At 40.5% G+C, this 27,506-nt stretch overlaps 1 protein-coding gene across 4 annotated transcripts in view; it reads right to left on the bottom strand.

Annotated features, from left to right (window-relative positions):
* Positions 1-968: 968 nt before the first annotated feature.
* Positions 969-27,506, bottom strand: part of L3MBTL3 (L3MBTL histone methyl-lysine binding protein 3) — a 91,909-nt gene continuing 65,371 nt past the window's right edge. For 3 of the 4 annotated variants that reach the window (XM_030217865.1, XM_030217868.1, XM_030217866.1), the window contains 8 exons: positions 20,597-20,711; positions 20,009-20,111; positions 17,956-18,120; positions 16,981-17,115; positions 16,430-16,491; positions 10,590-10,756; positions 9,971-10,033; positions 8,187-8,317 (listed from right to left, as the gene is read on the bottom strand). In XM_030217865.1, the coding sequence (XP_030073725.1) occupies positions 8,189-8,317; positions 9,971-10,033; positions 10,590-10,756; positions 16,430-16,491; positions 16,981-17,115; positions 17,956-18,120; positions 20,009-20,111; positions 20,597-20,711 (939 nt within the window). In that variant the 3' untranslated portion in view covers positions 8,187-8,188. Of the gene's footprint in view, positions 1,012-1,315; positions 1,382-8,186; positions 8,318-9,970; positions 10,034-10,589; positions 10,757-16,429; positions 16,492-16,980; positions 17,116-17,955; positions 18,121-20,008; positions 20,112-20,596; positions 20,712-27,506 lie in introns of those variants that run through there. The other variant, XM_030217869.1, reaches the window with a different exon arrangement.

The following is a 27,506-nucleotide window of genomic DNA, read 5'->3' as shown; positions in this document are numbered from 1 at the left end:
CTCCAGCACACCACTGCCCAATATGGTATATCTTATGTTCCTAATTAACTCAAGTCCCAATTATGTATTAAGCCGTGATATAGTTTGCAGTCACCACATAGTAAAAACTAAAATTAATGCATGGGAACTGCAAAACCTTGGCAGTAACTTGCATTTTTAGGAAGGCTACCACAGATTAACTGCATGACAGAGACCTACATCTCAGTTGTAATCAGCTGAATTGTGTCGACTGCACTACATTATCTGCTGTTAAGAGGTTAATGTGCAGTAATGATCTCTGCATTCATCACCAGGTGTAATCCCCATTCCTTCAATGCTCCAAATAGCGTTTTCTGATTAGATGCTTTAAGACGACAATTAGTGAACAATAACAGTTAATGCACTGTATTATTTGTTAACATGGTGTCACGCTGCTCCAATGCAGCTTAGAAATTAGGGACCTTAATACATTTCTTTATTAGCTTTTGGACTGTATCACTCCCTTTCCAGAATGGTGGATTAACATGGAACCAGCATTATTATAAGCATAACGGTTTCAGTTAAATTATTCACCACCATTGTCCGTTTGTACTGCTGTTGCTTTTCCTCAGAACATGACTAGCCTTGCAATTCTTATTTTATTCGCAACAAAATGCGAAGAGCAAAATAGCTTTCGATCAACCAGAGAGACTGAAGTCACTGAAATAAAAGATTTTATAATCACGAAGGCCATTAATCATGTGACTCTTGATTTTAGGTACTCAACCCTGGCAGTTGTGCTGTGGAAACCATGGTGATACAATAACTAGTTGCATAACAGTACTTACATTGTTGTGTTTACATCTTTGTTGAAAATCTTGGTATTGACTTTTTTCCCCCCTCTTAGCAGACTGCAATTTGTTGCAAGATTGCAGTTGTAAATAAAGAACTCGCAGGGTTTTTTCATGCTGAGGCAGTTTATTTCAAACTCAATTTCCTTTTTTTCAGTTAGCCAAACAGTCCCTAGTTTTCTGTGGGTGAAGAACTCACTTACTGGAATAAAAACAGAATGGAGTAGAAGCCTTGTGGTTAGCTTAGTGAGACTCGGATCAGGGAATCTAAGGTTCAAATCCTATTCCTGGTTATCTTGGTGAATCACTTCACCCTCCCTTTCCTCAGACAGAAATATTAATGTATTTTATTTAGTACATGCCCCATTGTTATCCATTGGACTTTATTTATTCATAGCACACGTTAATCACATTAACCCTTGCGATACGAAAACTTACCTAAGTTAATGCATTTAGCTTGCAAATCCTCAAGCAGAGACTTTCCAATACCTGGATTTGTAACTCACTTTAAGCTCAGATTTGGAAATCCAAGTTGTCCTTGCTAACACTATTGCATTAAGAATCCACTGGTTCTATTAAAGCAATTGAGGAAAAATAAAGTGTGTGAATGAACACTGCTAAACATTCTTTGCTTTAGATGGCAAATACCACCTGGTTTCATGGGCTATCAATTCAAATCAGATATTGCCTTTGTTGACCTACTGTGTCACGTGTAATGTACCCAGTTTATCCCTCATCCCATCACATTAACAATGTACATTTAACAAACCAATAAACACTGAAGAAACAATCACCATCTGCTTCCTATCTTGCCCAGCAAGACTCTTCAGGAGAGGCCCGCAGATCTCAAGGCTCTTTTAGAAACATGTTACACAAGTAATTCCCAAGTCTGATCGTTACAGGGCTAATTTTATAAAACTTTTCCCACGAGTAAAGCCTAAGGGCAAAATTTGGGCAGAGCAGAGATGGAGTTTCAATATACACGCATGTTTTATCAAATACGCAAGTACAAATGTAGAGTACATGCAGTAAACTTACGTCTTTTTGGAGCACGTATATATTTTGTGTGTCGACCATTATTGCATTATTGGGGCTAGATTTGGGTGCCTATGTTGCGTTTATAAAATAGATTTAAAATAAGTGCCTCCTTGGATTTCTCACATGGAAGGACATTTTATATATGACATTCAAGTCCAATTGTAGAAGCTTTGCTGAAAATGACTAAAATTCTCATCCTAAACATAAGGTTTTTGAATGAGAAAAATGTCTATTTTTTTTGTTTTGAAAATATTTTATTTCCAGATGTTTTTGTGCTTGGTACATATTTCTTTAGGTAACAAAAAAAAAAAAAGGTCCTACAGAAAAACGCACAAAAAGAAGCCATAGAGATGGCTGTGGCACCATTCCTAGTAAACTGGCCACAAACATCAGAGCAGAGGGGCAGCCTAGTGGTCAGTGCAGTGGACATCAAATAGAGGGACCCAGGTACAAATCCCACCTTAACATCGTATTGCGAGTCCTCAAGGAACACCTAAAAACCTACTGTATCTAACTGGACTCCACTACAAAAGCCCTCAGGTCTGCAGCTGTCTCCTATCTATAGGTACAATTGGTATTTTGTGGATTTTGGAAGGCTCACAATTTCCACAGGTGTACTAGTTTAGAGTGGGACAGGGATCTGGGTCCCTTTCTATACAGTCCACTGCACTGACCAACAGCCTACTCCTGGGACCAGCTTGCTGCTCTAGTAGGAATGGATAAAATATCTGAAGCGGTCACACAGTCTGGAATGTACGGTCATTTCTTTGAAGGGTGGGAGGGGGTGTCATGCCTTAATCTCTCCAGTGGTCAGCAGGTCAGGGCACTTTTTGTGACTTAATTGTGATTAAACAGGTTCAGATAAAAACATCCCAATTTTTGCTCCAGACATTTTTATCTTGTTCCATTATTCCAGGAAAACATCCAAATTCTGGGCCCACCCAAAACAACATGACCCTTGCGATTTAGACGAAATGCAGAGAAAACTGTCTCAAATCTGAGTTTTGAAAATCACAACTTGGACGTTTTCCTGTGAAAAACGCTCATCTGGTGCTTTGATGCTTTATTTTCAAAAGAGAAAAAACATCTTAAAAGCGGCACATAGACATCCTATTATAAAATCAAGTCCTACATGGGCAATGCATAACTGCCACAGAATTCAGGAGCCTTAGCTTAAAATCTACCCTCTTGCACTTTGCTTGAGGCAGGCTGAGAAAGTAACTACAGATCGGAAGACTTGTATACTAATTTCCTTCAGTTTCTAGACTCATCTCATAACCACCATCAGGGAATGTGAAACTCCTCCTAAAACGTAAGCCTGCAAAGCTTCTGCTTTTTGTGCATATGGATTCTGCCTAGCAGAATTTGCGCCAATACCAATTCAGCCTCCTAAACCCAAATTCCAGGGTTTCTGCATACAGATCTTGTGACCTGTTGCATATGGCATCACCAAGGATGGTGTAAATGCTGTAGATCCACAACATTCCAGTCAGCTTGAGAAAGGAAACACACACTTCATTCTGAGATCCATATTCAAGAACCTGAAGAATATTCAGCTGTACCGGATAAAGATGCTCCTGAATGTGTTAGCTTCAGGACACCTATTTGGCTGACCTGACTTATCTGGATAAAGTTACCAGATCAGCATTGCCACCTAAAAGTTTAACCATGTTCCCAATATCACCAATAATTTTTAGTATCTACATAAACTTGCTAGGAGTGGTTCTTAAGAGATCTCAGTGTAGATTTTTATATTTATGCTGATATGTTTGGTTCATAAGTACATAAGTAATGCCACACTGGGAAAAGACCAAGGGTCCATCGAGCCCTGCATCCTGTCCACGACAGCGGCCAATCCAGGTCAAGGGCACCTGGCAAGCTTCTCAAACGTACAAACATTCTATACATGTTATTCCTGGAATTGTGGATTTTTCCCAAGTCCATTTAGTAGTGGTTTATGGACTTATCTGCACTTGCTGGTACAGATGAACAAGTTAATCTTTGTTTTAGAAGGATGAAGGAATAGATGAATATACATTGATTGAAATTAAATATTGATAACGAATTATTCAAGTTCTGTGGCTGGGGAGAAGAGACTGTGTAAAACCAGACATAGAGCCCTTAATTGATGGAATGATGCTTCCATTACACTCTTCAATTCAGAGTCTGGTGTGACCATTGACTTGCTGTTTATATGATTCCAATTTGTAAACTGTTATCCCGTTTAGGTTTGAATTACAAACTTTATCCTGATGATCTACAATTTTTCTTTCCGGTAGAAACTTTAGCAAATTCAGCGCTTGAGCATTTGAACCTTTGTATTATAATCATAACACAATGGATGACAGCAAATTGTTTTCAGTTAGATGTTAGGTATGATGCAGGTATTTAGATCAAAAACAGGAACCTGCCTACAAACGTCCTGTTAATAGGTGTTCTGTACCAATACTTAAGGAGGTTCACTATGTAGGCGTGTTGCTAGATTCTTCATTAACTTTATATTCACACTTGCCATTTTTAAAACTGACTTGGGGAGACTACGGGAATATTTTTTATCCCCTGAAAATTTTATACTAGTGATCCAAAGGGTAATTATGCCACATTTTGGTTATTCTAACTCTTTGTGTCTACGGTTATCACTTTATGTTCCATGTGAATTACAGGTTGGTAAGAATGTCGCAGTGAGACTGGCTACATGATGCCCAAAATATGATGCCTTTCTTATTTGCTCTTCACTCGCTCCCTGTGATATGGAAAATTCAGTGAATTACAGGTTGGTAAGAATGTCGCAGTGAGACTGGCGACATGATGCCCAAAATATGATGCCTGTCTTATTTGCTCTTCACTCGCTCCCTGTGATATGGAAAATTCAGTTCAGAGTTTTTTTTTTTTTAATTGATTCACAAGGTCTTGAATATCGAAACACCATTTATCATAGCAGCCACCCTGAAAACTTATCACACCCTGCAAATTTGCACTTAGCAAGGAACAGCTTACTGGACGTGCCTTCTTTTACGTTTACATGAATTACACACAATTTTTTTTTTCAGGTGGCAGGTTCATAGTTATGACATCCACAATTCAACAGGGGAAAGGGAATGGGACGATATATCGCCTTTCTGTGGTTACATTCAAAGCGGTTTACATATTATATACAGGCACTTATTTTGTACCTGGAGCAATGGAGGGTTAAGTGACTTGCCCAGTCACAAGGAGCTACAGTGGGAATCGAACCCAGTTCACCAGGATCAAAGCCCATTGTACTAACCAGTAGGCTACTCATAGAGAGTTTCAAGTAGAATTGGCCTCATCTAGTAAACAACTAAAGACATAGGGCTCCTTTTACTGCGCTAAATAAGATGCCCATAGGAATATAATGGGTGTCTTATCATTTAGTGCATACTAATTATTAGCATGTGCTAAATCCATTAGCGCACCTTAGTACAAGGAACCCATACTTATTTTAAAAAGCTTTCCCTGAGTAATGACCAGATAATTTTGCTTTAAATTAATATCTGGCTAATTTGCAGGTTATGATAATGATATCCGAGTTACTGCTCTCATTGTCCTGCATTCTTAAATCGTTTTTCGTCTTGGTTACGTGTTCTAATGTATAAATATGTAGATTGAGCCAAATCTAAGTTTTTAAATGAATAAATAAATTGAATTTATTGATGTGACATTAATGGGATTTTGGGTCGGTACTCGTATGGGTGCTGTGATGCAATAGTACACCATAGTGTGTGCTGTTATTTGAATATTTTTGCTGCTGTAATTGTTTATTGCCTATGTCTGAGTTATAAACCACCTTGGGTGAATTTCTTCAGAAAAGTGGTAAATAATTTCAAATAACTAAGCAAGCGAGCTTTGTATTATTTTTGTGCAATTATAATGTTTAGCTCTTTTTTTTTTTTTTTTTTTACGATGGCTGTATTTTATCTCTACAAGCTTTCAGTTTTAGGTGGAATATAAATAAATATGGTATGGTATGGATGTCCTGAGAACACCCTCAGCACTGCCTTTGTCCAGGAAAATATTTATAACGCCCATAACTATAAGCCTGATAAATACAAGTTAAATAACGAATGACCATTTCTGAAACCATTATTAAATTAACTTTATTCATATTTGCAAGGAAATGTGTAATTTATTAACAGTACATAGCTGTCTGTAAAAGTTCAAGTATAAGTTTTTTTTAAAGTAATAAAGTAAAAATAGTAAAAATAAAAAATAAAAAACCCCGTAAAAACCACTGTAAGAAACCCTCCACCCACTTGTACTGCTTTGTACAGAGCTCCAGTTCAAGGCATTTTAATTCGCAGAAAAAAGACATTTCTGCAGGTTAGATAAAGTCACTTTCAAGAGTGTTGTGGCCCACACTGTTAACATATGTTCATGACGTATAGAATTGAGAGAAACAGAAAAATTGGTGACAATTAAAATTCATCTTGTCACTTAAACTTATTTCCAGATGTACCACTTCAGCTTGGCAAGGCTGCTGAAAGGCTGTATCGCCCTTACACCCACACTCTCAGTGCAATTTTGTTCCCTGGAGTGGAAGCACATTATCATATGATAGATTGTAGCATCAGAGAGGGGACTGTTCTATTCCCAGCAGCACTGTACACATAAAGTTGTATAAGCAGAAGAGAGCTGCAGCTTTCGCCTAGTAAGATGACTGGAAACGATGTGTCAGTACTCTGTGTTCATGGACACGAGAGATCCTCTTGTCAAGTCAAGTACATTCTTCCAGCCCGAGTTAATGCAGTACTTCAGAGATCCTCCCTCTCCTCAAAACAGTTCTGGGTTTCAGGATACCCAGATTTAAGGGTTATAAATACACTACAAATAGGTTAATTTGCAATCTGACCAGTATTGATGTTTCAGACCTTCAAAACTGATGCAATTTAATACTTCTCCAATCAAGTGCTAGTCTGCAATTTTATGCTGATTTCCATGTCTGAGGGATGAGCAGGAATCTCAAAAATGGGCTACAGCTGCAATGTTTTTCCCAGCTTCTCCTGGATTACCTGTAGAGACACCAGTTAGGCAATAAAGGAAAAGTTGGCCTCAATGAAACACTAGGCCTTCTTGCAACCAAACCAGCCATGTCGCTATTAAATTATTATAAAAGAAAAAAAATTGCCAGATAAAACTGGATGTGCGACACAATCTAGACAAGTCAGTGCTTTGGTCACTTAAAGATCTATAAAACTCTGCTTTCCTGCTAGGTAGGGTAGACAAGACTGTTCTTTTTGAATTAGGGACACTCCACCACTCCACTTTCTTGCCACACAAAAAAAAAAAAAATATTAAAATTTTTCCTCACTTTTGCATCCTAAAAGTCTATCTTATCCGAGGCACTCGGGTTTAAAATATATCGAGCAAATCAGCTTGGAATGTACACATATAGTGTGTGCCGGCCCAGACAACTATAAGGCACAGATGCCTGTGGAGACCCAAGATGTAGCCTTCTGTGCAGTTTTTACATTGATAGCAGAAGACAGAGGAATTGCTGGCCTCTATAAAAAAAAACAAAAAAAAAAAACACACAGAGCATCCTGAGCAATGATTATAACCAGGCTGGCTGAAGACGAAGGATTTTATTGACCATTTTATTCTGAGGATGTTCAGTTATACTGCTCAACCAAAACTTCCAGACATCTGTCATCCTATATGGGACTGTGGCTTTATCACCGCATATGTAATGGTGTCCTTGTGCCTCACTGGAGCAGTCTGAGAATCACTAGGAATCTGTTTCTGCCATATGCCATTCAACACACTAGGTCATGACTGCTTTTCTTCTTTTGTTTCATTTTTTATTTGTTTTCACCATGCAGCATTGTGTAAACCAATCTGGACGCAGGTCATCAGGCCTTTCCAAGTCATAGAAAGTGCAGCAAGCTGTGTTCAAAACCCTTTTTAATGCTTTTCAGTTTTATACTTTGAAGAGTTGGTGGCATAAAAAAATATCAGCCCTTTACTGATGCTACTACCATGAGGTCAGAAAGAAGTGTTGGACCTTCAGTAAACCCACCTATTTCAAATCTCAGCCTGACTTTCCTTAAGAACTGGAAAATCTTTTAAGTCTCAAAAGAGCAAAATTTCATAAGGTAGACTCCAAATTCATCCTCTGGTCCAAGAAGTTTGATTCCCCCTTTTTAAGGCAGTGGCACGTGTTTTGTTTTCCACCCATCATTCGTTACAGATCAGCTCAGAGTATCCTGTTTCCAATGATGCAATTGTTGAGTCCTTGGAATGGAAGTCTGCTTGGTCCTGGATGTGCTTTTTTTTCCCTGATCCTAGCCCTTCCCTGTGTTCAGCAATTATTTTTCTCTCTCTCAGTCCTCTTCTGCATTTCTGAACATTAGAATAGCATTATAAATCTTCAGTGCGGGACCCAGCTTGATACTCAGGATTTTGACAATATCTGTCTGTGTCAACAAGAGGAAGGCTTCGCCATCTATCTGCTGTGAGTTCAAAGGAAAATGAGGTTACTGAAAGTACAGTAGCACCTGCCTTTCAGGATGAAACACAGCCAGCATTATCTACTATCATCACTGCTCAGGACTCTCCTCTAGAATGCTCTCTCTGTGGCTTAAGAATGCTGAGCCTTATGCTCCTTGAACCTAGACTGTCTTTCCTATTTCACCTTCATGATCCTCTTAGCCAATCAGCACGATAAGTGATATCAACTGCATCAACTTAGAAAATAAAACAATGAGGAAGTCTTTATTAGTAGACTAGTAAAACAGGCCCGTTTCAGGAGCAAATGAAACGGGCGCTAGCAAGGTTTTCCTCCCCAACCCCCCCTTCTCCCTCCCTCCCTCCCTACCTATCAACCCCTTCGTCGCCCCCTTCTCCCTCCCTACCTACCTACGGACCCCTTCGTTGTTCTGACGGCACTGCTCCGCATTCCGCACCTCTTGGACGCACCGAACGCCATTGCTCCACCCTTGACGTCATGACGTTTGACACGAGGGCAGGGCCCCTAGCCTGGGCGATTTCGGTGGCTTCACCACCATGGTCTTACGAACCGTTCTGGAAGGAAGTGACAGTGACGTCACTGTCCTCAGAACGTTGAGGGTGAGTTTTATTATATAGGATTAAAAGCTCCAGGTATTCAACATAAAATGCCCAACGTGGCCATGTTTTGCCAGCACAAGAATGGCTGCGTCAGGGGCAATAGGTCACCAGCTGATAAAAACTTCAAAATAAACCAGGCTGGTGTGGCTATAAGAACATAGAAAGCTAAATTCTGGGAACAAACTCAAAAAAATTAAAAAACCCTGTGCAACCATTCTTGTACTGGCGAAACATGGCCAGGTCTGCCTCACTGTTTTATTTTCCACATTGGATTTGGCGAACCAATTGCCTTGCTGTTTTCTGACTCTAATTGCATCAGGTTATACATTGTGTTAAACCACAATAATGCCTAGATAGGGACCACTGGTGAAATATTCTAATTCTTGTATTACCACGTGGTATTCAAAATATTCTGCTTCAAACAACTGCTGCTGTTGTAAATCACACTTGTTTATTCTTAATTTTATTAAGAGGACCTCAAATCTTCCCGGCTTGGCTGTTCTATTCAGAACTCATTTGCATGATATTTTCTTACATGCGCTCAAGCTGTTTTCTGAAAGTATTTATTATCACCGGTCCTGTATTTGCTATCAAAATCTTTCAGAGGTCAGGATTCTAAATCACTGAAAAAAACTCCCACTCGGGAGAAAAACCGATTCCTGAGTGGGAGTTTTTTTCAGTGATTTAGAATCCTGACCTCTGAAAGATTTTGATAGCAAATACAGGACCAGTGATAATAAATACTTTCAGAAAACAGCTTGAGCGCATGTAAGAAAATATCATGCAAATGAGTTCTGAATAGAACAGCCAAGCCGGGAAGATTTGAGGTCCTCTTAATAAAATTAAGAATAAACAAGTGTGATTTACAACAGCAGCAGTTGTTTGAAGCAGAATATTTTGAATACCACGTGGTAATACAACATTAGTATCAGGTTATATATGTCATCCATCACGACTGTAATGGAAATTACAAGACATCTTACCTGGCTCCCACAGGTTCTTACCTTCTGTTAATTATGCCAAATAGTGTTGCTTACCTCGTCTTTGAAGATGGCTGCTTGTTCTTTGCAGCCGGGTAAACGCTGAACAAAGTTAGCCACCTACAATGTGCAGTAGGAAAAGTGAACCAAAGTCAATATAGAGAGCGACAATAAGGAATGCTAAGGTGTGGTTTTGCTGTCTACACTAGCAAGAATAAAAGAGCACAACACTTATACAGCAGCCAGGTCACAGATACTATGTGTACAGCTACAGTGTCGTCATACGAATCAGAAAACAGATCCAACAACTTGCTCATAAACTGAAGGAAGGGGGGATGGTGCTCAAATACTGCTTAGATATGAGCCAGCAAAGCTGTGCATTATTGGATTTTCCCTATGTGATATCTAGCCCAGGGATCAAGTGGCTGTTTTTCCCTCCCAGTAACTAATGCTTTAGAACTTTAGCAAAATTAAAAGTAGGGTTGGAATCTGGGTCTTCTGGCTCTAGAGATTTAGGTCTCTATATTAACAGGCTGCACTGTGAAGCCTTACTGGTGTTAGCCTAACTTTTCAACAAGATTGCAAAAATGAAAAAAAAAAAAAAAAAACCCCCATAAAAACAATAGTCTTATTTACACAAACTAATGAGACAAGTAGACAGAGCAGAAGACCCTACCTCTTCCACCGTCCACTTTGCCACATTCCTGGCAGTGAAGCCGGAGACTTCGGGCAGCAGTCTACAGTGCTGCTCCCAGCAAAGGTGCACCCTATGAGTTGGATTTGGTGACAGAGAAGACATAAAAACAGACTGATGGAGGGCCTGCTGCAAACTGAACTCTGAATCTGGAAGATAAGAGAGTGAAAGAGAGATCATCATCATTCAGTCACCAAAAAAGAAAAAGCATCATCCCCTCACACCCCTTTATATTCCACAACCAGTGTGAATGGCAATAATAATCTTGAAGAAGAAAAACCTGAGATTGGAAGCTTCAATCAATAGCTGCCCATGAGATCCTTTGTTGTTAGCAATACTGTTTGTAACAACATATCCACAAGTACAGAGTTGGCAATGTTCCATGTAATAGCTGGCCACCTGTCTGCTAATGGTGCTCTTGCAAGCTCAGGTCCAGACAGGCAAAATGTAAGCAAGAACCTCTTGCCTTGCCATCTTTCCAGGGCTCTCTCAAAACAGTACACATCGTTCGCAAATCAGGTCTAATCTTTCAGCAAGACAGTACACTGGCCCACTAAACTTAAAAGTGCAGCAATCCAATCCAGAGTTCACATAATACCCTTCTAGTCCATTAAAAGGACCATCTAATGTGGTTCGTAACAAGTAAAATACATTTAAAAAAAAACCAACAAAAAATTATATATTGTGTAATCAAAATATATAGATATAAATTATTGGGATTTTGTTCACACCTTTCAGTAGCAATTAAAATCAGTAAGGGAGGAAGTTAACAATGTGGGCGATCATTAAGATGTTTTATTTCACTGTTAACCCCAGACACTAGTAACTAGGTCTCATTGCATAAAATGGGACATGTGGTAAAATAATATGTTTTAATGGTAGCCCACATTGATAACGACACCCCTAAATGAAATCCAAATAGGCCTGGTCAACTCGACGAACAAATACAAATGTATCAAAGACGACAGAAAATATACAATATAGCGCAATACTAACACAGTATAAAATATAATCACATCTAAATATTTTCTCAATGTTTAAACTCTGTTCCTCTCTCTGACAGAGACCAGATGAAACCAAGAAAATTTCTGTGCGTGTCAAACATTAACTGAACAAATCCACACCAATCTCTAATCAACTTCACATTAAACCAGCTATGAATTTCCATTGTTCCTGAAACCTGCTTTAGAGGTGTGTGTGTTTGCGAACGTGTATATATATATTATTATTTTTTTTTTTATTTACAAGAATCAAAATCAAAGACATTTTTGTAACCATTGTTTTAATTTACACTATGGGAGGGTATTGTATTTACTTTTTATACATTCTTTCTGTTGACCTGTAATTGTACCATGCCATGAACAACAATAGAATGTTGATAAGCTGTTGCATGAATGCAGTAAATAGATTTCTAGTAGGAAAAAACTCAAAAGGCTGGTCTGGTGACTGGACAAGCAATGTGCCTTGAAAGCCATGTCCTAATTACCATAATGTGTTGAAGCCATGTTGTGGTTTCAATTGTATGATGCTGGCTGGTCCTTTATGGAGTCCAATGCAGCTTCCAGAAAACAGAGTCAGCACGTGCACTTCCATGTGGAGACCTTGGGAACCAGGGGTGAGGATGTCCTGAAGGCAGCACGCTTAGTCCCTGGGTGGAGACATCTAGTGACCAGCCTTAGGGTCCAAATTAGCTGGGAGGCACAGGTTGAGGACCACAGTGAAGGACTAACATTGTAACACATGAGTAGAGTTGGGAACAGGCATATGATGGTGACCAGGAACCATAAGTAGCTGCATATCAAGGCTTCTGGCACCACAGCCCAATGAAGTTTGGTTCCAATTGTGGAGGAAGAGAAGGAAACTATCCATAAAAATTTAAAACAAAGTGTTCAAGCAACTGGCTATAAATGAATACATCAGTGGCCACCTTGTGGAACTAACAAGTTATTGTACTATACTGCCTGAAAACATACAGCAAATCAATTAGACATCAGCTTGTGGGCTGGAAGAATAGCATCTTGGCCCTTGGTGTCATCAGTTGGATTGCCAGCTCATATCGCCCAATAACGCACTGTGATTATGTAAGTATTTTTAATTAAAAGATAAAAAGAAATGGGAATGGGACAGAGTGTAAATCCAGCACTGGAAATCGAAATCTATTTATTTAGTTAGTTCATTTTGACTACAGAGATTTAAGGATATCTTGAGTAGAAGTGGACAGACAGTTCGATATCTCAGCAGCCTCGATGCAGTAGATCATTCTTTCATGCTTTACAAGCTCAGTGAATTAAGTATTAAGAGTATAGTGATAAAGTGGTTTGAGGAATTTTTGAAGATCATATAAAATTCAGAAGAATAGGGCAGTTCTGGTTGACGGGTCCCGCAGGGGTCACTACTTTTCTGCTTGTTATTCAATGTCTATTTGAGACCATTGGGAGAGGTTCTGACCTCTTTAGGCATATCAGTAATGTCTTTTGCTCATATCTTTCTTCTATGTTCTGCCTTGGATACTTTTGAGAATACCAGTGAAATGTTGATAAAGAATATTTCTTTGGTTGATTCATGGCCCCAAAAGAACGTTTTGAAGATTAATAGACAAAACGTAAGATGATATGGTTTGGGGACTTTGATTCTCTTTCTCAGAAATCTTTACAGCTTGCTACTGGGGAGTTTCTAAAAATTGAAAATAAATCCAATCTTAGGTGTGATATTAAACTCAAGTCTCACTTTGGAAGATCAGATAAATGTTCTTGCTAAAACGTTTAATTTTCAGCTGCTTCAATTGAGGGCTATTCGTTCATCCTTTAGTGTTCGTAGTTTCAGAAGTATTGCTCAAGTAATACTGAACCTTATTTGGACTATTGTAACTTTATATGGAGGTACTGCTGTGAAGTTACTGAAAAGATTACAACTATTCCAGAATACGTCAGCCAGGTTGATTTTTAAGATGAGTAAATTTTTGCGTACATGTTTTTAAAATCCTTTGCAGGACAAAATTCAGTGCGTGTAATGAGGTATTGTTCTCTGCTGAATGCTGTAAGGCTGTTCAGAATGTTCAATTTTTAACAATGGCATTTTCAAGTTATAGAGGAATTTAGTTGAAAAAAAATATTCTGAGTCCTCTTTTAAATAACATGGTTGTTAAAATCTGTAATTGATTACCAAATTTTATCAGATGCTCTCATTCTTGTTTTTTATTTAGAAAGTGTTCGAAGACTTATATGTTTACCGATTTGGATTGAGGACGTAATTCTATTATCTTTTTTTGAATTTTGTCTATGCCATGTAATTCCACCTCATTGAGGTTGTCTCTTTCTACGTAACCCGCAACAAATCATTTTAGAGATACTGCAGAATATAAGACACTTACTTCTAGTATAGTATAGTACCCCTACAGCTACTTGAAAAGCTCATTGTGCAGGCAGTATGGACTCTCTGGTTCTTCTCTCCCTTTGCTCTTTCCCCCACAGAAGAAGCTGGGCCTAGGTCCCACCGAGGTAGCAGCAGTACTGATTGAGTCAATAGTGTTCCCCATCCAGCCTTGATAATCCACTCTCAGTGCAAGACGTGGCTAACAGTTTGTGCTACAGAGTGGCTGAAGGACAGAATGCATTCACTGCTCCTCCAGCAATCCTCGTGCCTCAACTCACAGCACTGCCACATACGTACTACAAAATAAAGGAGCTGCACACACTTCAACATTCCCACAGTGCACATTGTCAACAATGTCCTGCCAAAGAGGAGAGAGGGGAGTAGTAGTAAGGTTGGGAGGGTGGCACTGGTGTCCCAATACATACAGGTCCCAGGTTCTTAGCTGAATAAGGTGAAATGTAAACTTAACTATTAATTTTCTTTATTTTACTCTTGCCAGACCAGTTCAGACAAGCGAGTTATGTCATGGCTTTCTATTCTTTCTTAACTGCAGTGTGGCTGGAGATTTGTTTACCCAATAGAGGAGTTAAATTCTGTCTCTGAGACGAGAGACAGAGTTAAAAATTCAAAATTGACTTTATTGTCCTTATGGCTGGTGCACCCTATCAAAGCTAAGACAACTGAAGGCAATTGTTTTAACAACCCTGATGCAGTCAAAAACATCAATCCTTGTTCAATGACTCAAAGACGAGATAATATCCTATAAAAAAAAGGTACAAGCAGTCTAATTAACATAAAAATTAACAATCCACTGGATGACAGAAAAGATAACAGAAGGAAAGCCAAAATGATAAAGGTGATGGGACAACTCCCCTATGAGGAAAGGTTAAAGGGATTAGGCTCTTCAACTTGGAGAAAAGCAGGCTGAGTGGAGATATGATAGAGATCTATAAAAATGAGTTAAGTGGAAAGAATAAACACAAATCGATTCTTTACGCTTTCAAAAAGTATAAAGACTAGGGGATACACCATGACGCTCCTAAGCAGCACATTTTTAAAACAAATCGGAGAAACATTTCACTCCGTGCATAATTAAGCCACTGAAATTTGTTGCCTGACGATGTGGTAAAAACAGTTAGTATATCTGGGTTTAAAAAAAAAAGGTTTGGACAAGATGTGGAGAATGCCACTGCTTATCTCTTGGGCTCAGCAGCATGGATCAACTTTTTGGGATTCTGTCAGGTATTTGTGGTCTGGATTGGCCACTAGTGGAAACAAGATATTGGGCTTTCTGGACCTTTGGTTTGACCCAGTATGGTAGTTCTTATGTTCTGAATCTGACCATGTGAGAACCCTCAATCACTGTGGCTGCTCTGGATGGGTTATAGACTAGTCTGGCAGGCCTAAAAGAAACAAAATGCACAGGTAAGTTTAAATTTCACCCCCCCCCCCACCCTTATCATCCAAGCCAGACCAATCCAGATTGGGAGAGAAGCAAGCTCCACCCAAACTCCTGCTCCCAACCCTGGTCTCTCTCTCTCGCTCAGCTTGCACATCCACACTGATGTGGTCAGAGCAGAAAGAACTGAATGAAGGCCAGGACGACATTCTGCTATTCTCCTCCAGACAGACTAACTCTGCCTAAGTGGACTCACCAGACCCTAACACCTGCACTCTTCCTGAAGGAGACAAAAGCAATCATCTCTTTAATTACTCTGGAATTGATGCCTTATTGGGACATATCAACATACCAAATGATCCAAATCAGTCAGCCCTCAATTAAACTTAAAAACGGATGGTCCTGCCATGACCTATATTGACAGCTGTCCTCACGGATGAAACGGGAAAGGACAGACTGGCAGAAATGGGACAATGACCCTCAGAAGATGGAGCCATTATATCTTGACTCAATTTCCTGGAGATAAGCACAGTAGCTAATTGGTGCAGGGAGGCATAGGAGGACTACCTAAGCCTGCAACTGCTATGGCATGCTGATCAGACTAAAATGGTTAGCATGTGAACCAAAAATAAAATCTGCTGGTCCTAGTACTCTCCTCTGCTAGTGTGGCCCCAGATTCCTGACCTCTATTGGGGAAACAAATCTCTAGCCAACTGCAGTTAAGAAAGAATGGAAATGACAACCTGGTGCTGGCTCCCTTGTATTACAGCTGCTCCATAACCATACTTGGGAGGAAGATACCTTGCCACTGCTCATGAGTGAAGGACCAAGGCTACAGCAGATCACTATAAAGGGAGTGAAGTCAGTTCTGAGCATTTTTCTCAGTCTCCATCTGCTGGCAGGAGGACATAATCCACTAGTTTGGACTAATCTGGCATATACGATAAGGAAAGGAATATTCTCCTCCAAGACCTTAACAGGTTAACTTCTTGTTCCAGATGAGAATAGATTTTCACAAATATAACCAATATCCCTTTTTCTAACAACCAACCTTTCCCATCATCTTCCTGCTTCACAAGTTGGAGCCGTATGTAGGTATGCGAGTGGCCAACCCTGCAAACATAAATCCAGAGTGAATATGCATTAACACTGGGTATATTACAAAGGAGTAGCCAATGTCTATGATTTAAAATCCATGGTGGAAATAGACATGCAGATGAACCATTCTGTGTGTATATATGCAAGTATCTGTGCCCTAAAATTTATGAAACACTAAACTATAAATAAAATATTCCTCATGAGATTAGCCCACCTCTTTAACATTGCTTTTGACTCGTAACCACTTGTATCCACTCGCCTCCACCTACCCTCTTCTCCTCTTTCCTCTACACATTAATTGATTTGTTTGCTTTATTTTTTTGTCTACTAGATTGTAAGCTCTTTGAGCAGGGACTGTCTTTCTATGTTTGTGCAGCGCTGCGTACGCTTTGTAGCGCTATAGAAATGCTAAATAGTAGTAGTAGTAAGATTAGCAGGGATGCTTGTGAATGTTGCCATACAGACAAGAAGCAAAGTTTCCCCCTGAAAGAGGGTTACACTTACTTCCTAGACTTCAGCTTGCTGTCGAGCAAGGGCTCCTCATCGGGCCAGTCCTTGTCCTGACTGTTTTCAGACTGCTCTGACAGGCTGTGGATGCTACTGCCACCTGACCCCTCACCGTCCGCCACAGTAGATTTTCTAACCAAATCACAACAAACAAATTGTGTCCCAATCAGTGCACAGGTTGACAAGTTACTCCACTGATGGGCCTCTCCAAAGAAAGATTATAAAAGCAGCATATGAAAGGAAGCAACTATATTGGTACTGGAGAGGTCAGTTGGGTTGGGGAGCTGAGAAAATAGTAACCTAAATGCTGGGGAAACATTCCATGATTCAATATTCAAAAACCACTTATATGTTCAGCATCATGCCAAATATGCATTTATATTGGCAGAAGCGAGTAGGTATCAATCCTGCCCCAACTCATCACTAGACCATCAGGGTGGTAGAGTAAGGTCTTTGGGGGGGGAGAGAAGGAAGCGGAAGCCTTGTCTTTTCAAGGGGAGGGAGGGAAGGGGAAGTGGGAGCTTTTCTGGTTGGGGGGGGTGGGGAAGCAGTGGCAGTAGAAGAGGAGACACAGCATGAGGGAGGAAGGGGAAGAATACTGGAATATAAACCCCATGGTTTATATTAGAGTTAATATTTCCCCCTCTCATTTCTTTAGGGGCAAAATTTTATCTTGGTTTATATTCAAATGGGTTTATATTTGAGTATATATGTTATGTATTTATAAACTACATTAAAACTAAGTGCTTATGTAGCCTTCACACCCTGTAATAAAATTACCCTCCACAAGAGGTATTTTATTTAGCTGCATTTAACAAAAATAGATTTTCAGTGTTGACACTGTTGACAATGTTAATAAAACTATGTAAGCCACATTGAGCCTGCAAATAGGTGGGAAAATGTGGCATACAAATGCAATAAATAGACACAATTAAAGAAAGATCCAAGAACAGAGACAAGATGTAGGCTTACTTGGACTGTGGAGAGTCTGGCTGTGGGTCTATGGGAGGTGCTGGCATCTCTAGCCTTTTGGGCTTCTGCATGTTACTGCTGGATAATGGTTTTTCACCACTGAGCCGGTCCGGTAAGGCGTTCTCTCTACTCAGATTGATATCAGAGTACGGACAGCCCACAGACCTACAGCGACAAAAGAAACAAACCAAATTACAAGGACTTATGTGCAGTATATTTAACCATAGAAAGCTCTACATGCCTTACCTTGACACGGTTTCAGGTTAAAATAAACCAACCAATACAATAACTAAACCTGTCTAATTAGGACAATTACAGGATAATTCTATAGAACTGCACCTACATGGTGCTTATTTTCCCTTATAGAGTACTGATGTTCGTGGTGAAATACATGCCTATAATTTGGGCGTGGGCACATGTCGGCCATACAACTGGTAAGTGCTCGCGCCACGTGCCAGTGATACATGCATAATTTATAGCATTCTACAAGTTATGTGTATAAATGTGCACTTTAGAATGGTTATATAACATGTAACAAAGTGCAATTAAATAACAGATGGCCCAACATTCAGCACTACTTAACTGGGTAGGAGAGGGTCATACCCAGATTTTTGGTAGGACATAACCGAATAGTGCCGCTGAAAATTCAGGCAAATTGCTGCAGCACTATTTGGCTATTTGCCGGGGCAGTTCAGGGGTGGAGTCAAGAGTTACACGGGCACTGCCAGTATTCGGCAGCATTGCCTGGATAACTATCCAGTTAACTTAGGACAGTAAAAAGGCTATCTATTACTATTTGGGCACCACCAGTGAATATCGGCAGTACCTGGATAACTCCTGTTGTGCCCAGATATTCAGTGCTGGTACCCAGATAGGCTTGGGTCAGTGTTTTGTTAAATGCTGGCCACTGCTGGCTAAATTATACCTGGAAATTTAGTACCAGGCTCTATTATCTAAAAAAGGTCCTGCAGTCTGCATCCGGTAAGCATTTCATCAACAAAGCAAAATGGGAACCATCCCTCAAGACCAAGGGACAAGAAACAACAACACTTAACACCAGAATTTGAACTTTTAAGAAGTTGGCAACACTACAATAATGAAAAGTACTCTTGCTCTCAGCTCTTTCAACTGCCCTCAGGTGAGTAATGAACTGGTCTGGAGGAACTCGAGGAAAGAAAATGGGCAAGTAAGATCTAATCTTGCCTTCCTCTTCATCTCTCCAGATGCACAGAAGTACCAAAAGCATGACTCATTATGGGAGGGTCTCTGATAACCCTGACATCAGGATGCCGGCTCCAAAGCCTGCATCTTGGCAAACCTGGATGCCACCTGCCCTGCTCCCCCCCCCCCCCCCCCCGCAGCATGCATGCTCAATTTCACTAAAACTGAGCATGCAGATGGGGAAAGGGTGGGGGGAAGAAGAGCAGGTAGCGCACAGGCGAACAGCGCTGGAGGAAAGCTTCTGTTGGCTGGGATTGGGGACCCTCACCAGCCAAACCAGCAGATCGGGTTGGGGGGGGGTGAATCCAATTGAGAGGGGGCCCCCCCATGGCTACGCCACTGGTGTGGTGCAACGTTCTACAAAGTTGTGGTAAACAAGCTGGCAACTGCTCCCATGTATTCCATGTGTAAGTCCAATGTATCCTGCTTGTCCTCATAGGATGGTACATATGCATGCATTTTAGATACAAACGTACGTCCTGGTCCCACCTACAGGTGTATCACATAAAAACTGTCACTCTGTGTTCCCAATGCCTGCTTTTATATGAATACATGCCAAGCTCAATTTTATAAATGCCTATTTGAATGCACAAAACACTATTTCACATACAGTACTCCAAAAGAGTGTAATTTTAAAAGCTTCTTATGGGTAAACAATGTTATACATTCTCTCTTTGGCCTGTAGTCTCAACAGGTCATCCAAAAACTCCAGACATTACAAAAAAAAAAAATTTTTTTTCCAAAGGCCATTTTCAAACAGTTTATTTCCTATGGTAGACTTAAAAGGATATCCTACCCCTTTCCCAACTCTACACAGAACATTAACACGTACGTGTAATGTGTTCCATATCGGGGTCCTCGGACATGACCTATTCCCTGACAACCAGGGGTGGGGCACACTTGTCCTGCTGTCCCTACTGGAATCTCGGCAACACCTGGATAAAGCAAGCAATGTAATAAAAACATTTTACATCAAATGTAGTCATATAAAAACATAATGCATATGCAAAATATCTGAAGGGACAGTAATCCCAGCCTGGCATCATTATAATTCTGTAATCATGACAGTACGGTCCATGCCCTGTTCATCTGCACTGCTCGTTATAATTTCATTGCTTTACTTAAATGTTTAGATGCAATTTTACATGCACTGAAACTAATCCAATTTACTCCCTAATGCTGAAATCTAACCTTAACATGACCCTCTGATGACAAAGGTCACTATGAGATTTTGCCCGAGTGCAAATCCTCTGTGCCTTTCAGCTCATATTTGCAGGTTAAAACCCCCCTTCCTGTGTTCATTTACTATACAGAGAAACTGGAATCCAAAGCTCAAGGATTTCTCTATAGCTGTATTTGTCAGAACTTTTACTGACATCACTGGAGAATAACAGTCCATTTGAGGCTCTTCTATCCTCACCCACTGGGAGCTGCAGTGTGTGTCCAGTTTTTGCACACCAGCCAACAGGATGGATGTCTGGACTGTCCGCATCTATCCAGTAGTCGTACATTGAGCTCCAGCCATCAAAGTGCACCTAAGGAACAGTTTGAAACAAAAGAGATGAATATATCCTGATTCACTAGGAACACAATGAATTAGCAAAATAGACACAATGTAAAATAAATTAAAAAACCATAGGTGATCTTTCTTATGAACCGTGGAAGATGAAGCTGGAGAGATTTGACACAGACAACATAGACAAATGTCTCTTTTGCCAAATTTTCATGGGCAGAGTGCCACAACTGTGGTCATACCTATGTCTGTGATTGATGCCACTTGTCTTGTAGAGCAGCAACAGCAGCCGCCACTCCAGGTAGAAATTCAGTACAGGGCCTGCAAGCCTCAGCCCGCTTCTCCACACATGCTTCCAATTATCATGGATATCCAGGTGAGGGGCAGTGCAACACAGGTTAGTCAGCGGCAGAGCACAAGGCTTTGCAGGCCTCATGTTGAATTATTTGGCTGGAGCGGGAGTGGCTGCTGGGACAGCACTGTTCTACAAGACAAACGGCGTATGAGGTAAGGGAAAGAATTCCAGAATGAAGAGGATCTCAGGAGAGACAGTCTGTCCCCACCTCCAATAACCTATGATTGTTTCAGCAAGGCGGAGCTACCCATGAGCACCTCATTTTTAAATGCAGCCCTGGAGTTGGAAGGACACCAGGTGATCAGATATATCCATTTCTTGAATGCATCAATTTAATTTCAAACTGACTAGAAACTCGGCCGTTATCCTCCTCAGATACCTGTCAGTGTTTCAGATTATAACAATGTGTGATGGAGAGCCTGGGGATTTACATTGGCAAAAAGATGTGTAAGTAATCCAGAATTACATATTGTTTTCACTAAGGGTGTAAATACATTTTAAACATAGTTTAAATCATAAAATGAACCAAGAGCCACCTGAAACAGAAGAGGCCAACATGCCCACACATTTCCTTTCTTCCACCCCCCCCCCCCCCCCCCACGACTTGCCTGTGGCTTTTCGGGTTAGCCAATAGAAGCCCAACCTACCCTAACATAAGGGGCTGCATGATCAGAAAAAAAAATCTGGTCAGCTATGGGTTGATTTGTTCACATCTCCAGCTCAATGCAGTAGGCCAGATAATTTTAAATGCTTAAATAACTGAATAAGGTTTTAAGCATCAGTTAGAATCATAATACCATTACAATATCTGGTCGATCTCTATACATTTTTGTGTTTATTGTTTGTGATATTACCTCTCACTATCAGGATCTGTACATTTTCAATAGATGATTTGAAATTTTTAAAAATCTCATTCTTTTAATAAAACACTTGGAATATTTTTGATATGTTAATGGGGGACACATGATGCCGAGCTGAGGAGCGGGTGTTGGTGAGGCAGGCTCCCAGACCCTTTGGATTCCCCCCCACCCAAGGCTTTCAAATCACTACATTTTGGCATTGGAGAGTAGGGGAACCCTTACTGATTTCTTGTCTACCTTCAAGCTTTGATACTGAGCTCCAGACTCCCACACAGCAACAGGGACCGCACGTGATAACTGAAATTCAAGATGTCAGAGGATAACTCGGCAGGACCCTCCTCAGTCAGTTCGGTCTGGACATCTGAAGTGGCTTTGGAAATAAGATCTCAATTGGAGATCTCCTTTGATAAAAAATTTCAAAAAAACAGTAGACAAAAGAGTCAGTAGACTCCAAACTCGAATCCCTTCAGAGAGACCTACATGCTTTCCAGCAATGTCAGACGTTGAAGACAAGCTGCAAAGCCAGGAAATCCGTCAGCGAGAGATGCAGGCCTAGTTGGACAAGCTGGAGGGTAAGATTGATGACCTAGAAAATATGTCCCGTAGGAGCAACCTCCACTTGGTCGGGTTTCCCAAATCCATCAGGGAGGTGGACCTGTGGAACTTCTTGGAGACTTGCTTATCGAAAATCTTGAAATTGTCAACTACCATGGGCCTGACGTGTATTGAGAGGGCACACTACTTAAGGCAGTTGAAGCAGCATGACTTGAGGCCAAAAACGGGCATCTTCAAAGTCTTCAACTTTGCCCACAAGCAGGACATTTTACAACAAGAAAATAAAATCCTATGCTTTCAGGATTTCCCCACATTGGTTTCAGTGAAACGGAAGACATTCTCCACTGTATGCTTCTTGTTCCATGTGAAGCATATCCCTTTTATGCTGCAATACTCTGTCATGCTATGGATAACCCAAGAGGACAGACACCAATTATGACAAAACAGTGCATTTCTCTGATTTGCTCAGCAGATGGTGACTGTCTTTTTTTTTTTTTTTGTAAAGCTGTTACAGAAGTGATCGTTTTTTTCCCACCTGAGCTGAGGTAATCTTTAGTCTCAGTATGGGAACACAGGTAAACACCTCTGTCCTGAGACCCTATTCAAGTCTTGTGAGCAGTTAATTTCCTGAAGCTTCCCAGGCACTACCCAGGTAGTGACAAAATGTTTAGTCAGTTTTAATACTTAACCTTATTCAGGTACCTGTTATTGCCTGTTACTTTTCCATCTGTTATAATATTTTTCTCTTGCTGTTTAATGTAATCTTCTTCTATATCCTTGTTCTCATTTTCAACCCACAATTAAATAACAACACTGATACACTCCTTCCATAGTTATTTTAATTATCTAATGTAAGCCACATTGAAACCAAGACTCCCTTGGGATAATGTGGGATATAAGTGTCATAAATAAATAAACTTTCAGAAGGTGTGAAGACTTGCATCAGTCACCAGTTACAGTGAGATTATTTCCATTACTTACTAGTATCCCCACTATTACTATAAATGCAGACTATAGGGAGTGTCAATTTCATCATACATAGAGCTTACCGAACTCAGAAACAACTCTTTAAAATGGGGAGGATGGAGTCTCCTATATATGAGAAATGTAACACTGAAGTTCATTCCTTTTATCATACTTTTTGGTCTTGCTCGCAGATATAAGTAATTTTGGAGGGATATTATTTCATACTTGGAAGAGGTTTTGCATTCACCTATACCGGTCTCCCCAATGGGCTCCCTAAGAGGCTTTTGTGCTGCAGGGCAAGAGAGCCCGTCAATTTCTCCGGAAAGCTAACATTGCAAGCAAAAAGATTATTCTGGGGGTGTGGATATTGACTGACTCCCCTTCCTATTGGACCTGGTGCAATAAATGTAAAATCTGATGACTGTTTCTGTTTTCTATTTGTACTGTGATTTCTTGCTTTTAATAAACAGATTTAAACATAAATATTATTTTAAATAAATAACAGTATGCATGCCAAACAAGCAACCTACAAACTGTCAGTAGTAAGTGTCCAGAACTGGTTATTAGGTTTATTTAGGTAACCCTCAATTTATCTCCTTGCACTCAAACTTAAATTTTAAGGGCTCATTATTCATAAGGATTTAACCAGGCAGCAGAAGTTCATGTTTGGTTAAACCCCGCTAAATTGGCCATCTGTTAACACTGACAAGTGGGTAGAGCTGCTGAATATTGCCTCTGTCTGGTTATTATCAAGTGGTCTGGGAGTGGAGCTTGGGGATAGCCGACACTTACCTGGTTAGCACAAAGTTAGGACAACAATAAAACTGTCCTAACTTTATCCGCTAATGGGAACCGGCTGAATATTGGCTGGGGCTTGGTTAACATCCAGGTGACCGCACTTACCCAGATAATTAATGCTGGAACTTGGACATGGCCTGGCACTGATATTCAGGCTTAATTCACCCTATGGCTGTCAGCAGCTTTAAAACTGAGCCCAATGAACTTTTTGGGCAGAGATACTGCCTTATACATAAGATGTGTACAGAGATAGTACTCTCTCTGACTCCTGCAACATTTTCTTACTTTCTTATTTAGGGTCTTCTTAGCAAACTTCACTATGGCTGCTTCTTTAGACCTCTTCTCTGCTTTCACTTTAGTCAATCATTCCCTATTTCTAAGTCATCTCTCACAGTTTGGTGTTTCTGGAACAGATTTAAAATGGTTTTCTTCATTTCTCCACAATCATTATTTTGCAGTCCACACCTCTTCCTAGCACTCATCGCCTCTCCCACTGCTCTGTGGTGTTCCCCAGGGCTCCGTATTATCTCCCCTTCTCTTCAATATTTGTCTCAATATATTAGCATCACTAATTCAATTGCATGGCATATCAGCCTACTACTATGCAGATGACATTCTTCTTGTTGCCCCTGTCACCCTATATCGCCTGCTCATCTCTCATTACAATCCTGCCTCAATTACATTTTTTCCTGGTTGCGGTACTTACATAAGTAATGCCACACTGGGAAAAGACCAAGGGTCCATCCACGACAGCGGCCAATCCAGGCCAAGAGCACCTGGCAAGCTTCCCAAAACGTACAAACATTCTATACATGTTATTCCTGGAATTGTGGATTTTTCCCCAAGTCCATTTAGTAGTGGTTTATGGACTTGTCCTTTAGGAAACCGTCTAACCCCTTTTTAAATTCTGCCAAGCTAACCGCCTTCAAAGTCTACTGATTGCTGGATCACGGGCCTCTCTTCAAGACCTGTATCTGCTCCCTCACTAGCTGGCACAGATATCCCACTAGTAGAATCTAGTAAATACATAGGCATTATCATTGACCAAGGTTTCTCTCTTTCAATCCTCACGTAAGTGCTGTGGATCAACATTGCTTCTGCGCTCAAAGTCAATTTTGCGCTATTTGCAATGTCTAGGACTCTTCAGTTTAGGTTGCCTCTCTTTAAGTAACTGTCCTATCACACCTACATTATGCCAATGTGGTCTATGCAGGTCTTCCATCCTACCTCCTGAAACACCTTCAGACAGTTCAAAATATGGCAGTTCGTATTCTTTCACATACAAGGCAATCTGATTATGTAAATCCTCTGCTAAACCATTATTATTAGCTTAAATTTTCTCATCATGTCCAGCTCAAGATCTGTTCCTTAGGTGCATAAGGCATTATACTGAGACTGTGCCCCTTAATTTGTCCCTTTTATGACCCCCTCACTTCCTATGCTCTTCTACCAGGTGACAATTAGGTCTCCTTACAGGGCATCTGCCCACCTTCAATCCACCAGGAATTGAGCCTTCTTTTTTCCAGGTCCTCTCCTCTGGAACCTTCTACCACCAGGATTACAACTGGAGTCTTCGGGCCCCTTTTACCAAGCTGTGACAAAAGAAACGTGCTTTTCATGCGCACTGAGGCCCTCTTTTACCGCAGTGGGTAAAAGGGAAGTCTCCTTTTCCTGGCGGTAAGGGCTCCGTGCTAACCAGGCAGTGTGCAGCACTGCCCCATTACCGCCGAGTACACTCTGCACACTAGGGGTAGGAAGTACCGCTGTGGCAAGTTAGATGTAGAACAGTAATAAGGTAAACCAAGAGAAACTTTGAGAAGAAGCTTGCCATGAATGCAAAAGCTAATAATAAAAATATTTGAAGCCAGTAAGGGAGTCAACTGGACCAACAGACTACTAGTAAAAGGAGTGTTCAGAGAGGATAAGGTAACAGATGAAAAACTAATTAATGGGTCAACATTCAGTCAGAATAAAGACTGTAGTAAGTTAGGCAACAGCGCTGACCAATACACACAGTGAGTGACTGCAGCCAGCCCTGTTGATTCCAAACCACACTACATACTGAACCTTACCACAAGAGTGAAGTAATCACCACAAAGTTTCCACATGAACACTGTGCCACAATCAAAGGGAATTCCAGAAGAGATAAGGAAATAGGATTTTGAAATATATCAGTCTGGAAAGGGTTTCAAAGCCACTTCTAAGCTCTGGAACTCCACCAAACCACGAGAGCTATTATCTCCAAATTAAGACGACTCAAACAGTGGAAAATCTTCCCAGGAGTGGCCGGTCTGCCAAAATTACTCCAAAGGGCGCAGCAACAACTCATTTAGGACATCATAAAATATCCCAGAACATCCAAAAAACTGCAGGCCTCTTTAGTCTTTTTTAGTGTTCATGACTTCACAATAAAAAAAAAAAAAAGAGACTGGGAGAAAATGGGATATATGGGAGACTAACAAGGGTGCAACTACTGCTATCCAAGAGTAACATCAATGCTCACCTTACATTTGCAGAAACACATCTAGATGATCCTCAGGCCTTTTGAGATAATGTTCTATGGACAGATGAGTCAAAAGTGGAACTCTTTGGACAACACAGGTCTTATATTACACTTGACAAAGCACATACAGCATTCCACAGTAAGAACATCATAACAGCAGCCAAAACGTGGTGGTGCTACTGTGATGCTATAGGGATGCTTTGTAAGAGCCCCTAGTACCCAAAGAATAGGGTCAACGCAATGCCACTTTTATAAAGGATTCCAGGGTGATCCAGGAAACTATAAACTATTAAGACCGACACTGGTGCCAGGCAAATCAGTAGAAGCTACTCTAAAAAGTACAATTACTGACCATACAGATATATACAGTTTAATAGATATTAATTAGCATGGATTTAGAAAAAGAAACTTTTGCCTTATCAATTTATTAGGATTTTGTTTTTGACGGTGTAAACATATGGATAAAGGTGAGCTGGTTGATATAAAGTCCCATTTTGCATAGGACATCTTGGATGTTCAGAAATCCCCAAGCATGGGATAAACACGCATGGGATAAACATAAAGGAATCCTGTTCAGAAGGAATGGATCCTAAGGAGCTTAGCCGAGATTGGGTGGCAGAGCCGGTGGCGGGAGGCGGGGATAGTGCTGGGCAGACTTACACGGTCTGTGCCCTGAAAAGGACAGGTACAAATCAAGGTAAGGTATACACAAAAAGTAGCACATATGAGTTTATCTTGTTGGGCAGACTGGATGGACCATGCAGGTCTTTTTCTGCCGTC

This window comes from Microcaecilia unicolor, chromosome 11 (assembly GCF_901765095.1).
Source record: "Microcaecilia unicolor chromosome 11, aMicUni1.1, whole genome shotgun sequence".
NCBI classification, from domain to species: domain Eukaryota; kingdom Metazoa; phylum Chordata; class Amphibia; order Gymnophiona; family Siphonopidae; genus Microcaecilia; species Microcaecilia unicolor.
This window is presented reverse-complemented; position numbering and strand designations above follow the sequence as displayed.